Source organism: Cavia porcellus, unplaced genomic scaffold, assembly GCF_034190915.1.
Source record: "Cavia porcellus strain 051 isolate PalLab524CR breed Dunkin Hartley unplaced genomic scaffold, mCavPor4.1 scaffold_1, whole genome shotgun sequence".
NCBI classification, from domain to species: domain Eukaryota; kingdom Metazoa; phylum Chordata; class Mammalia; order Rodentia; family Caviidae; genus Cavia; species Cavia porcellus.
Window position 1 is genome coordinate 84,175,504 of NW_026947484.1, and position 15,318 is coordinate 84,190,821.

Here is a 15,318-nt window from a genome sequence, read left to right on the forward strand (position 1 = left end):
ATATTATTTAACATAAATATATTTACATAGATATATAAATAATGTATAAATAAATAAATCTATGTATACCTACATACTCCTGTTTTCTTTCTCTGGAAAACACTGATACACACCAATATTTAGTCATTTCCTACCTATATAATTTTGCTCATGAAGCATGATTGTCTGTCTGATAGACTCTCATCTACTCTTCAGGCCTCCATGATGAGGGCTCCTCCCTCCCGGGACGGACCAGCCAGGTAGTGTTTTTCCACACTTTGCATAGCCAAAGCATTAAATTTAGCACTTATTTTCATTTGTATCATCCCTGTCTGTGGACTTGTCATTTGGAAGGTTGTTGTCTTCCATGATAATATCTTAAACATTGAAAGTAAAAATCTAAAAAATTAAAGTTCGCTGCCACAAGTAATACAACTACCATCACTTTGCATTGTAGTAAAACACAAGGAAAATTTTAGCATTATGACCAAGAACGAATGATTTCAAACTCTCTAGGTCTTGTTTTCTTACATCAAGAATAAAAAACTAAGAGATAAATGCCAGATACCTTTCTACCTCAACATTTTCACAGTACAAGTAACTCAAACAGCAGCAAAGACTCACATGACTTTATATTCATTTCAAAATCATTAAAAGTAGTATTTTCCTATGAGGTCAAAGGAAGAAAACCACCCTTACTTAAGTGCAGTGATTTACAAGTACATTCATTCTGTGAGTCCTTGTCAAGACACCGTGTCAGTGCAAAAAACAAGTGGAAATGTTTTCAAAGAAGGTGCATGTATCACCAGTCCTCAGAAGACAGATGATCAAGAAACACGGAGAGCTTCTGCTCACATGGAAGCTTTCTCCAAAACATTATCCAGCCTCTCTCGTAAGTATGGAGTCCCTTGAGCTATCCACACTGGGCTCCCGCTTTTGCGAAACTGGTAAGTAGGAGCTTTTTTCTAAGTCCTAAAGATGACCCTATCAAAAGCAAAGGTAGATGCTTCTGTTTCCATAAAATAGCTCTCTATCCAGTATAAAAACACAGCATACCTGGGAAGGCTTTATCATGTTGGCATCAATTTATCCTAAGCACTCAACTATTTTATAAGGCTTTTCAAGTAATCTTCACTCCGTACCATAATTGTCAGCAAGTTTGTTCTGTGTCGCCCACCCTTCCTTTTGTTTCAGTCTTTCATAAAAATCCTTTTGTGTGACAGTCAAGCAGCTGTGCTTTGTTCTTTAATGTTCCTAGCCTGGATCCCCAGCCGAGACCACTTTATAACGTAAACGGCAAAGTACCATTTTCACAGCGGGGACAACTGTGTTCATCTTCAAAAAGAGGCATTAATAAAATGAGACTGTAATGAACATGCTAATTCTGATCACAGGGTACTACACAATGGCAGAGATAGGTGACTGCTGTCTCCCTCAAAGATTGTAAAAGTTGTGTGGCACTTCATTTTTTATTTTTTTAACAACTGCTATAATAGCTTACGTTTTTTGAAACAGACATATTATGCAAACATTTCTCTCTATTTCCTAATCCAATGTCTTTTTTGTCTCTTCCAACTGCTCCCTGTGTTTTACTATCTTGGTAATAGTCACCTTCAGGGAGCATATTTCTTTCCATCTTGCAAGAACTGACTTACTAAAATAGGCACATCACTGAGTCGTAGAAAGTTAGAAGTGTTCTCTGACTGATCAGATCTCCAAGTCAGGCTTCTCTGTGCAAGCCACATTAAAAAAGAGAAAGATCTGCACAAAGAATCACAGCTCTCTTGTCACAAAGCTAGAATTCAAATTCAAATTACTTGAGACATGGACTAAGTAAGGTACATTGTGTAGTCAGAATGGTGATCATCACAGATGATGTATTTATACGTGGAGTACATGTGCACACGCCAGTATCCTTCATTGAAAGGCATCTGCTAACTTAGGTAAATAAAACATCTCATGTTTGGTCAGCTAACATTTTTAGACAGTAACTTCACTTTGTATGTCTTCCATGAAGAAGCCAGGCTCCTCTAAGCAGGTAAAGGCAGTAACACTGTATGTCATACCCTACTCAGTTGTGGGAGTGATGGTGGTTGTTTGGAGACAATGCTACCTGAGAATGAGCACTCCCTGAAAATAATCTATTAAAAGTTTAAAAAATAACCTATTACCTGCTGGTTTGAGTGAAAAATAAAATGTGTATTTTCTTATTATTCCCTTAAAAAATAAGTCAAAGAAAACTAAGCAAAAAATGTAACATTTAGGTCAGGCATAGTGGCCTCAGCACCCTGTAATCTCAGTCCTCTGGGAGGCTGAGTTAGGAATAGCACAAATTCAAGCCCAGATTTGGTAGTAACATAGTAACTTGGTGAGACCTGATTTGCAAATAAAGAGGATTGGGCATATAGCTCCATGCAAAGGCCCCAGACTTAATTCCTAGTGGCAGGGAAACAGAGGGAAGGAGGGGAGGATAAGGAGGAGAGGACAAAGAAAAGGAGAAGAGGGGACAGGAGAGAACGAAAGGGGAATGAAGGGGAAGGAGAGAAGGGGAGACGAGGGGAAAGAAAGGAAGAAAAGATATTTTATCAGAAGTTTGAAGACAAAATTCATTCAATTTTTGATAACTTTTTTTTAGAGAAAAAGAATTCTGTGAGCAAAAGCAAAAAGTCCTGTCTTTCTTCTAGCCCTAAACAAACAGGTGATTCTGGATTTTTAGTATGAACAAAGTCTACAGATGGTGATACGCATCGTCTCTCCCTTGAAGCTGATAATATTTCAGGAAGAACATTGTCATCCCCTAAGTAATCCTTACAAAAATGTATACTGCGCATTTTCCTGCAAATATTCTTTTGTTGGGAAGAAATTGTGGACTATAAACTAAGAATCCAGGTAGAGTCACTTTCACTTGAAGGAAAATCCTTCTTCTTAAAAACACTCAACTTCTTAAAACATCCTCTCTGTCCTTTGTTTAGCCCTACCTGGAGGTCTATGTTAAAACTGGTTTGTTGTTGTTCTTGCTTTCTTAACCAAAATTCTACAGTTAGCCAAGGCTTAGACCCTTAATAACCTCTTAGTGAGCCCTGCCACCATCACTTACAGTTCTGCTTTGAGGAAACACATGTGTGTAATAAATATACTCAGGCTCCTAATGTCTGGGCACCTGGAAGCCAGGATTTTCTTGTATTCCCTTGTCAAGAAAACTTAAAATATTTAAAGTGTCCAGAAGACATAAGCATCACATTAAATTTCCCCCATTTATTCTCCATGACCACTCCACAGTGTGAATGTTAATTACCTGAATATCTTACTTCAGGACAAGTTTGGCCCTAAGCTTGTAGTTATCCTTCCTTAGGAAAACAATTGTGAGAGCCAGAGTAATCTGAAACTAGCTACAGAGGGAAACCTGCCCTGAAATGCTCCTCTCTATGCATGTGGGTGGCCAGGGTATTATTTCGATGTCCTCTGCATTAGCCACACAGGTCAGACTCTTCAAGCTCCAGTTAATTAGGTTCTCTAGTAGCCTGTGTGAAATAAATGAGTGATCTGCAGCCAGCCCACTCAGATAAAAGCCATCACAACACTTGGCATATTTTTGGCATTTGTCAGCTAAGTGGACAAAAAACAAATGACCCATGGAGACAAAATGGGCATCTGATGAGGGTCACTGTACACCAAGAGTAAAATGGTCTCCATCTATAGTAGAACCAAGTGCCTGGGTGACTGCCAACATGATTCACAAGAGAAAGCAAACTTAGAATGGATACAAAGCTCATCAACTATGATATGAACCTAACTATCTACAATGTCCAAAGTCTCTGCACACCAGTTTACCATGGGACATTTTTAGTACCATCCTTACTAGAATTATCCACATTTACAAGTTTTCAACAAAGAAGTGTCACTAGGAAACAAATTAATTCTATCTTCATTTCTTTTGCCTCATAAGGATATACACAAGTACTCTGCATCAAAGTTATGTTTAGGCTACTTTTCCATTATCTAAAATCCCTTTCAATTTTTCCCTTGAAACATTTCCAAAGCCAATAGATACAATCTTTAAAAAATGGTAGGGTCCCTTATTCAAATCATAAATTCCATACAAATGCATGCATATATAGCAGATATTCTCATAAAAGTCAAGACCATATTAAGTTGTTTAATGTGTTTGTTTTATGTGTGGACTGTGTAAAAACACATTAGATGGTGGAACTCCAGCTACCTGGGAAACAGGAAAATACAAATCTATGGGGATTTCTAAGTAAAGTGATATTCTTACCAATTTTTGTAACAGTCTTCATCAAATGGATAAGGATTAAGTCAAGCAAATGACTACTATTATTCCCCTGGAAGGAATTCTAGGGCTTTAGGCTACCAAAAAAAAGTTTCTGGTGAATTTCATTTTACTTCTGGAGTATACTTTCTACCCACTTCTAAACTGGGAGAATCAATAGAGTGCCTGTTAATATGATCAATTCGATGGGATTACAAGATTTTTGGAAAAGCGATTGGATGGTGAGAGCATTAATCTCATCAACTGAGCAAAGAAGTCCATGGCTTCGGGCAATTAGAAGGTAGGCCTCCTAAGAAGAAGTAGGTCATGGGGACAGAGCTTGGAGATGGCATCTGGTCCCCAGGTCCTTCATTTTGGTGCTCTTTCCTTGTCCGCTGCTCTCTGCATCCCATGAAGACAGCAGCTGAACCTTATTCCACAGTTCTGCTAAAAGACTGAGCCTCTCTGCACATGCTCAGTAATGAGATCAGCTGGCCATGGACTGAAACCTCTAAAACTATGAGCCAAATAAACTTTCTTTCTTTAAGTGGATTTTTTATGCATTTTGTTCTAGCAATAAGGAATGCTAACCAACAGAAGTAAGATTCAAAATTTTCAAATATTAACACAAAAGTCTGACTTTATTTCAGATATGAATACATAAGAATAAACTCTACATAGCATATAATATAGCATAAGTTTCTAAGAGTCTTCCCAATTCTAAAACATACTGTTACTGTTATCTGCTCTTTCCCCTTAATATGTATCTTACAGCCCAGTGAGAGATTTCATTCCTTTTACTTTTGCATACAGTTTAAACACATTTATTTTTAAACCCATTTATTATAGTTTAATTATCAAGTCACTGACTGAGACATATAATTTGAATTTTTTTTTCCTCTTCTTTACTGACCCTCAAGTCCTAGAACTAGCTTGTTGTGTGGCATTTGCATTGCTGTCTTGGGCATCAGGGCATGAATGACCATCTTTTAGGGTGCGTGGCCTGGCCTGAGGGGTTGTCTCTGTTGGGTAGGTGCTTTCACGCTGCCTCTTCCACACTACACTGATTCAGTGATTTTCACCAGCTTTTATGTTAAGCTTCTGGCCTCTGCATATTGCCCTATTAGGAATATTTTTTCCTTACCTCAAATCCACCAAATGAATTTGACCTGCATTATAGATTAACTGCCCTCATCCAAATAAACAGGTTCTTAACAATATTAACAAAGTATTCCTTCTTAGAAGGGACCAAGGAGCAGAACCAAGTGTTTGGGAAGAAAAAAAAAATTGTAAAATATACAAAGTAATACATCACTCAATGTAGAAAAACGTGAAATATTAAAGCATATATATTCCTTTATGATTAGTAAACTGCAATCCCATCTTTCCAGTTCCTTCCATCTTTAATAAAATTCTGGTCTCTTAAATCTTAGAATCAGATAAAAACAAAGCTGAACACAAACAAACACAAGTGAGTGATAGAGAAAGAGATAAAGCTACAGAATTGTTAAGTGTGGCAATGTTCACTGCTAGGTGTCCAATCAGGCAGTATTCTTAACTCTATGCAAAAGACTAAATTAAAAGATCTACAATAGAGGACTAACCCATCTTTTATTTTTTTTAGCACTGTCATGGTAAAGGAAGTCTAAAAATTTATCAGACTGCAAGTCATCCCAGGCTTTGCTCAAATTGTAGAAACAACACAGACATGAAATCAAGTGATGAGGATTCAAGAGAGATTAAAGACAAAAATGAAATTATTTTTGACACAAAAAGATGTCTTTCTTATTCTTGGCCCTAATCAATTGCTTAAGAGGACCATGTCTTTCAATCAAGATTGTTTCCTTTGATTTTAAAAGATGGGTGTTAGCTTCCAAAGTTTATAAAATTCAGCTGTCTAAACAAAGTGTAGAGGGGGAAACCAATGGGTAAGTAATGCTAAAAAGCAAAAAAATAGTATGAAGCCTTTGTAGATGTTCTAGCCAAAATCAAAATGACATAAGGCATTTGAAATCAACAGTTCCTTTCATTTTCCTTTCTCTTCAAGATTAGGGATCTTTAAAAGACCGTAACAAGAAAAGGTATGCATTCTCGAAAGTTTACAATCTCATTATGAGCATTTTACTTAATACAATGCTAGTCCTTTTAATGATCCTAGGAAAGAACATGTGAGATGCAAAACTACAACAATGACACAATCAACAACGCACTTGAGAACTTACCACGTAAAACTGTGAGTCTGGTGGATACACTTATTTCTCCTACATTATTAGAAGCCACACATTCATAAATGGCCTCATCCCGTGGAGTCCGCAAGGGCTGTATTCTGAGAACTGATCCAGATCCATCATCAAACTCTATTACCTATTAGAGGAAACAATAGCTGTCACAGGTGTTGTTACAATTGTCTACCTCTCAGCTAAACCTCTCAGTGCAGTGGGCAACCAGCCATTAGACTTAGAATGGACTCCGTGGTAACTAAGTATGATGTCTGGTCTAATTTAATGAAATCTAAATGAAGAAAGGACATAAAACTATTTATGCAAAAATGTAGATTTCTAACCTCTTCTGAAAACTACTCAGGATTTACTCATGAAAATATGTGAGTTAATGTCTCTAGGGCAACTTACGCCTGTTAATTTTGCAAGAGACTTGAAGTTATGATGGAGAAACTTCTCAAGTTATTCTGTTTTTGACATCACATATACACATGGGAATCTATTTAATAAGTGAACTGTAAGGTGAGGAATTAATGCATGTCACCACAAACACTACCGCTCTGTAAACTGTCTCCTTCTGAGTGTACAGATGAGTGAACCATGAAGAGAAACTGCATAAATCTAGTACTTAGGCAGCCAACGAGACGGCTTTCACAACCCAAAAGCCTAACGGCATGCATCAATTTTCCATAAATCATTACAATATTTGTTCTAGTTTGGCATTTTTTGCATTTTTTAGGGCATGCTTGCTGTAAAATGGAGGCTTGCTTCATCAGGTAGAAAATTAATGTCCTAAATACCAAGTCTGAATCCACTATCATTATGAACTCCACTGTGAAACAGCTTAGTAATACCGGTAATCCTAGGCACTGGCAGCTAATTCAAGTATTATTTTTTAATCCAAAAAAATGAGGACGATGGTAAATAAATATATACAACTCTGGAGTCCTTTACCTGTCATTCTGTAACTGCTATGTTCTACCAGCTGCTCGCTGAAATACAGTATTTTATTTTTCATGTTTCCTAGGAATAATACTTCCATGTGCCTAAGTCTGAATAAATTGAGAATGTCTTAGAAATACAGTTATGGGGTGCTTATTCCCAGATTTTTTGTGTGTTGATATTCACCCTAAGAGAAAGGAGAGTAAGTATTTTTAAAATACGTGTGCTTTAAATTCTTTGTGCACTCTATTGCCATTGCAATTCACAAAGATATCCAAGATATTCCATCCCACAATGTGCCACAATTTATGTTCAATTCTATTAAGCACGTGTTTTTAAATGAACCCACTATGCATCTTAGAAGATAAAACCTTCATAATTACTAATTTTTGTTAAACATTCCACGTCTTTAAAAGATTACGAATATCCTGTTGTTCAAAATATAAAAAGGTTAAAAACCTCTAATATCAATTTAAACTTAACTTTTCTATTGTTATAGCCGTTTTTGTTTTTCTGAGACAACATTGTGCTACACAGCCCTACACTGTCTCAAATTAGTGCCTCAGCCTTCCAATTCCTGTGATTAAGGGCATGTGACATCATAATGGGCCACTAAAATTTGATTAACTTAAAGCTAAACGTCATTATGTATTCGCATTTCTGCACTATTTCTTACATTGAGACTGATCTTATAAAAAAAAACATGACATATTATATACCAGTGCTGCAATTTCCAATTTAAAAAGTTTATCTAACATCCATTGTTGACTGCACGCATACCATGATCAGAGACAGTATTTGACACCGATATAATATTAAAATTAGTCTCATATACAACTGTCATAGGCCTTAAAGACAGATATTAAAGATTTTTGATACTATTTAACTTAGGATCACTGTATAAAAGCAACTCTTCCTGGGTATTCAATATGACTCACACTAGCAATTAGCAGAGCTCATGCTTTGAAATGTTTATTGGTGTAACAATGTTATTTATAAGACTTTGTCACTAGCAAGCATATAAAGAAGTAGTCATTGACAGAAAAATTACTTTCATCTAAACTAAAAAAAAAGAGTACACCAAAGATATATACACATATATTATCTTACATATGATATAGGGAATATTTTCTAAAGATTTAAGGCATTCTCTTTATGTTTAACTGAAACAACTGATTTTCAAATAAAGAGAATTTATAATTTACTATCTATAAATTACAGTCTATATTTCACATTTTGCCATTGTTATTAAGATCTTTTACTCAGTTAAACCATATATCACTCTAGGATAGTCTCTGAAAAATTAGTATAATCAAACAGCTCTTGATTTTGTAGTTTCTTCATAAGTAGAAATTGTCTTTAATCTGTCAAACTTTGCAAGAGGTCATGAGGTAGATGAGAAACTTAGACAATAAAGTGAGCTTCAACTGGGGTCCCCCTGAAAATCAAGCTATCTTCCTCATGTCCTTATCTATAGGTAAGACACTGCTTCTTCCACGCTTTCTCTGTGTAAATTACTGCCCATTTTTCTCTTCCAGAATGAGTAAATTTCTAAACCACAAAGCTCCTCACAAGGCTCTAAGAATGTCTGAATTACGTTCATACTTCAATGCACTGAGCTTTCCCAAGTAAAGAAAGGTAATTCCTTCAGTAAGTTTACCTGCAGTCCTACCTGTTGGGTGACATCCTGCAGGGTAGTACTTTATCCTAACAGTGCAGCAAACTCCTCTTTGTACTTCGCAGGCTTCAAACCCAGGTACGAGGGCAGTGGATACTTGCTATCAGCCCCATTCCTTTTCTAGAAGCACTCATTCCACTTGCTTATTATCAGAAGTTTGAAATTCTGTCTGAGAAAATGCCACTCCCCCTTTCACACACGGGATTAAATGGATCTGATCTCATTCCAAGTAACAGAGGTATATTCGGATTGGCCTGAGTTAATTAGCCTAAACTATCCCCTGTCCACAGAAGTGGGTTCTAGGCTGAACATGTAACTCCATAGACGGCAGTGGCATTGGAAGCCTTAGGAAGAGACCTGTTTTGCTGCATCCTCTGAACTTAGTCATGTGAGGATGTAACAGCCTGAGGGTGACACTAACAGACTGAGCTGGGACACTGAGCCTTGGCACAAGCGGAGATAAAAGTCAGCCACTTCAATTCCTAAATTCTCCTTTCTAAAAAGTCATTTAAAGTTACATTTTTCCATCACATGCAACATAAAGAATGCTGTATCTCAGAGACTGGATATATTTTTATGAGAGTGAAGCAAATAAGTAATATACAAACCAAAGACAGAGCAGACACATTCTTCCCCCAGAGAAACAGAACAATGGACCTAATACCTCAAATCTCTGATTGCTGACTTTCTTTCCTTTTTTGTTCCAGACAATTTTAGGTCTTGGGTCTCCCATAGCTTGACAAATGAAAGACGCAACTCCACCAGAGACCCCTGTCTGATCAACGGGAGTTCTTGTAAACCTTGGAGGTGCTGAAATAAAAAGAAAAAAATTACCATAATTAAATGCAAATTTGAAATACAGACGATTACCCTACTGTCCCTGGTCTCCTCGCTGCCCATACTCTCACGCACACATGCATGAATGTACTAGAATTACAAAATTAGAAAAGTACTTTTCACTTTACAGGGGAAGGAGGCAGCTTTCTGGTCAAGTTAGTGCTTTTATTGCTGAATTCTGTATTAAGGCAGAGATCCAATAACATCCGAAAAGCAACATCACACATTAATTTTTATTACCAGTATTAAAAAAATCCAATTTGTCCTCTGTAACAAAATGAGCTCATCAATCAAAGTGAGCAAAATTTTAGTTCTTTGTTTGGATGCCACTATCAGGACCCTGCCAGAAAGTAGCACTGCCACTGCTGAGCTATTAAAATTAGTGACGTTTAAGAGAAATTCTAGGAAATTTTAATGAGACAAGAACTATGTCCCTGAATTAGAGATTTGGAAGAAACAGAAATAGGGAAAAACAGTAAAGTAACTTTCTAACTCAGAAACTGTGGACTGCCTTACTTAAAACTTGACTCCACAATTTGCAAAAATAAATAAAAATAAAGATGAGTCAATAAGACTATAGAGTCATGGCAAAAAAGGACTTGCTTAAAGTGCATATTTAAAGATTACTAAGACAAAAATTACTAAAATCACAGGTGGGGATCTGCATACCTCCGACAGCTCAGCTGGATCAGCAAGGAGTGCAGAAGATGGAACCTTTCTAAGAGCTGTACATCTTTTTAAGTATTTCTAATATCTACTGTCTTTCCCTTAAAAATTTATTTTCTACTTCATATTTCAAAATCTATCATATAACAATGACATAAATGTTGATGAACATTTATGCACAAAGATATTCACTGTATCATTAAGTAAAAGATTATAAGTAGTCTACATATTAAACACTATAGAAAACAAATGTTTAAATTTTGTCTTAATGAGTGGACACTATACCAGTGGCAAGTTTTGAATTTATAAAGATCTTATCAGACATAAGATGTCTGATTCATTGATAAGGCACAAAAACACAAAGCAGAATTATATCTAAGATGTATCTGAAAATGAAAAATACACACACACATATTAGAGAAAGCATACTAAAACAATGTTGTGCAATGTTATTGTGATTACTTTTGCTATTTCTTTATATTTTTTATACAGTTGAATTTTATATTAATGTTATGTTGCAATTTTTAACTAAAGAACATTTAATTTCTTTTTTCTTTTTCCTTTTTTTTTCCTTTCAGAGATTTTCTTTTCCCTCCTCCTCAGTTTTTGGTGTATCTCACTGGAAAATAGTTCTGAGTAACTATGGCTAACATTTTTTAAAAGTAACCTTTAGATTCTCACAAAGGAGAAAATAACAATGTTTGTGTTTGCGCATGGCCATTTTCCCTGCATTCCTTCATGCTTCCCACATGACGCCCACTGGGCCTGCACACAGGGAAAACAATCACCTCTAGTATTATCTTATGCTTTTGCATGCATATATACGGGTAGTTTTGAAAGTAAGTAAAATCATCTAACGTTACTGTTTCTTAACTGTAAAAATGAAATATGGAATATACTTCACAGAAATCCCTTACACTTATAAAGTTTCCTAGCTTAATTTACGGTGTGCATGAAGGACAGAAAAGAGGAAAGAGGCGTCTCTTCAACGATGGTTCTAGGAAACATGTCTCTACTTCATGAGTAAATTCAAATTCTTGGTATAGAAAAGGGGGTCTGGGGCGGTTTACATCAAGAAAGATGAGCAAGGAAAACACTCTATCAACCATACTATCACATCCTGCACCAGATCTGGTTAGCAGTACAAACCAGATGATCCCTAGAAGCTATAGAAATTACATAAAGTGATTTGAAACTAACAAAAACAATTAAATAAAACACACTATATTGACGTCAGTTTCCTGGAAACAAATTAAAGAGATAATACTAGTTTTAATGCTTTTCTTCCTGCTATTGCAAACAATGCAAATTGATAATAACTACCTACTTGTCAGTGTCTAATACAGAAATCATAATTACAAAATTAAAATTCCTAGGAGATTTCCATGGGAAAACAAAACCCATTTCATTGTTGTATTAAACATCCTGATACTATCAATTTCAACAACTTCCTTCTCTTGTTTGTTTTCTAGGAACAGTCAACTCTGTAGAAAAATGTCCATTTTCACAACCTAGGTTCCCATTTAAGGTTTGTCTTGAAATTTCTCACCAGAGCCTGTGAAGGGAGCAAAGATCTGTTTCAGGAAGTGATTGTGTTCTGGTGGAGGTTAAGTAAACCTAAAGGAAGGATGCCAATTGCTGTGACCTGGCATTTTACAGTCAAGGATGAGATTCTACATCCCAATCCAGAGAATAAAGGAAATTTACAGATTCATTCTATTCACAAAAAAGGCCAGCTGCTTTGTACTGCTGGAATGTACCAAAGAAGTCAAACTAACATTCGATACTAAAATCTTATTTCTAACTGGAAACTAAAGAAGACAAGTGCACAGATAAACACGGAAAGGGTGTAAAGATCCAATGTTTTTAGGCGTGTCTCTTGCTTAGTTTCATTTTCTGGATATACAGTAATTTTGCTAAGTATGGAAAGCTGCCACATACAAGACCACTGGAAGGTACTGTAAAAATTTTATTTCTGAAAACCTGAATCAGGCAATGGAATTAGCTTCCTGAAATGGGGAAAATTTATTAAAATAACCAGTTGGAATCTGCTCCAAGATGAGTTTTTGTTTGTTTGTTTGTTTTAATAAGGCCTTGTAATTACACAGTACTTAATGTACTAACTTGGTATTCCAAAGAACAGTCTTGCAAAGGGTCCTTGGGAAGAGGTGAGAGAACGGCTAGAAGCTGTTCACAGAGCTCCCTACTTGGTTTTCTTTGGGTTTTTTAAACAAAGTTTTAACAAAAGACATTATCCTTCATAGACAAGTAAATGATAGTTTTCTTAGGGGATCTGATATCATTTTTTCTACATTTGTCCACAATATACAAATCAAAGAAATGATAGACATCATCATTCCATGATACAAAGTAAAAATCTAGATAATGCAGATTCCTTTTGGTAATCCTGTTGGTAATCCTTTGTGTGTCACATAAATAAGCATTTTGGCTGGTCAAATTCTCAGATTGATACTGTTAATGTGAGACAGCCAGCCAAAGAAAATATTTGAGACAGAGAATTAAAGTTAGTAACTTCAGAAAATGCTCCAGACAAGTGAAAGTTGTTATTCTCAGAGGGGAATTACAATACACAGCACCTACTTCTTCTTTATCTTAACTTAATAAAAGGAACTAGACAAAACCTCTACCTTCTTTTGTCCAGGTTAAGGCCCACACTTAAGTCATGTTCTGAAGAAAAAGAATCCAAGCAAAACAAACAAACAAACAAACAAAAAAGTCTACTGAATAGTCTCAAAACAGGAGATCTTCAAATTTAAATAATGAAAGCCTCTAATTTTATTTCATGAGATACAACCATCAATGCTATATTTGACCTAAGAAACAGAGTATAAAGATGAGGAGAAAGGCATTACAAGTTACAATTGCAACAGTTATCAGTCTGTTCTATCATTGTGTTAGCTAAGTGCCACTCTCCTGCCCATGACTGTGTTTGCTAAGTACCACTGCTAACCATCTGAGACCTCGAACACTGTGCTTTGCAAAGTATATTTCTGCTCAAGCTGATCCTGACAAGTGTGAAGTATGATCTTTTATTAAACTAATGCCAGGCACTTACAGGTCAAATTACTATTCAAGTCAGAAAGTCTATTTTCTAAATGGAAAGATGAGAAGCCAAACATGCATATGAGTCAGGACACAGGCATGGCTGATATTCTAGAATGCGTCTGCCATGGTTGCTGGCTTTTTTCAAAGACCATACATTCTCTGGATGCAATCACACAGTAGACAGTGGCTCCAGGAATATAGTAAGACTATTTTCCAACTAGCTGAAGAGGAGCTGCCAAATGAGTTTTCCTTTTAAGAAGCTTGATTCATAAAGCACAAATATTGCACATTACTTTATCACGTAATAGTAGAAACATTCTGATGCCATACCATGTTTCAAGTTGCCAGGATTTCTGAAGGCGATGTTGAGGCACTTCAGTGTACATTTATGTCACTTAAATTTAGAGGTAGGGAGAACCAACCCAAACCAGCCAACTGTTTTTGATCATCTTTCACAAAATGTTTATGGAGAGAAAATCATCTTTTTAGGACAATACATTAAATAGATATTAATAAGAAAGAATCATTGATAATTATTAATAATACTCATGGAAGAGAGGAATTTATGAGAATTTCTTAAAGGTTAAGAAGACAGCTTAGGCTCGAAATAACTTGATTAGCCAACTGAGAATCACTTAAAATAGAATTATAAAAAGGATCACATGTTACAAAGTGAAGGGAAGAAATGAGGGTGCCATTTGTCTAATTATATTTTTAATTAATAAGCTGCTTCTGTGGACATCAAGAAAATATGTCACATAGGGAACAAATCTAACAGCATGTAACTAATTGGCTGTTTCTTTTAGCTGATTAACATTTCCTTAAATAGAGAGCTTTGTTTTAAAGGGGTACTTGTCATAACAATGTACTTAAAATCTTGAAAGGGGAAGGTTAATCATGTTATTAAATGATACTAAGGGAGAGGCAAAGGAATGTTCAGTAAAAATATGCAAGCAATCCTGTCTTTCAGAATCTGCTTCCTCCCTAAAAGGTTTCTCCAGCATTTATAAGACAGTCAACTAAAACCATCTGGGATCTTTCTTTTTCTGTGTATGTCATGAGTGAGGGTCCCTGTGTAGATCAGATGGGAAACTCAGAACAGGAGGCAAGTTAGGACCAGTTTGAAGGGCTTTAAAGTTGTCTGAAGGTTTGGAAGCTCTGTCAGAGGGCTCACACCACCCATCTCAGTACATCCTACTGCTGCTCACCCATAAATGCTGAGGGGCCAGGGGTTGTGTAAATACTGGATATTTTGTTATAATTAGCTTGATTTTCCCTAAGTAAGTTTGTTAGGGGATGACAGGCCTGAAAAACAATACCACTACCAGAATGCAAGGTGGAAGAGGGAACGCCTCCAAGTTAGTGTGAAATTGTTATGGAGGATCAACATCACAGCACAGATAAACTAGATTTATTGTCAGAGTAGATATTATATATATTCTATGATAACTATGGCCATGTGGGGATATATAACCCATTTTATGGGATCTATACACAATAATCTCTTGATACCCATGACTAGGATAGACTATCAAAGTCAAATGACTGTTTTTGAATCATTTATGGTATTTTCTATTAAGTACAACTTTCCAAACAGCTTTTTAGCTGTAAAATTTGATTTAAGCGGCAATATACTTCAGGATGAAGTAAAGAAACTACTT

General features: G+C 36.0%; 1 protein-coding gene across 33 annotated transcripts in view; it reads right to left on the minus strand.

The window, feature by feature from the left end:
- Nucleotides 1-15,318, minus strand: part of Ptprd (protein tyrosine phosphatase receptor type D) — a 2,079,748-nt gene that overhangs the window by 281,699 nt on the left and 1,782,731 nt on the right. For all 33 annotated transcript variants that reach the window (XM_063251000.1, XM_063251078.1, XM_063251071.1 and 30 more), the window contains 2 exons: nt 9,753-9,898; nt 6,472-6,613 (listed from right to left, as the gene is read on the minus strand). In XM_063251000.1, the coding sequence (XP_063107070.1) occupies nt 6,472-6,613; nt 9,753-9,898 (288 nt within the window). The remainder of the gene's footprint in view (nt 1-6,471; nt 6,614-9,752; nt 9,899-15,318) is intronic.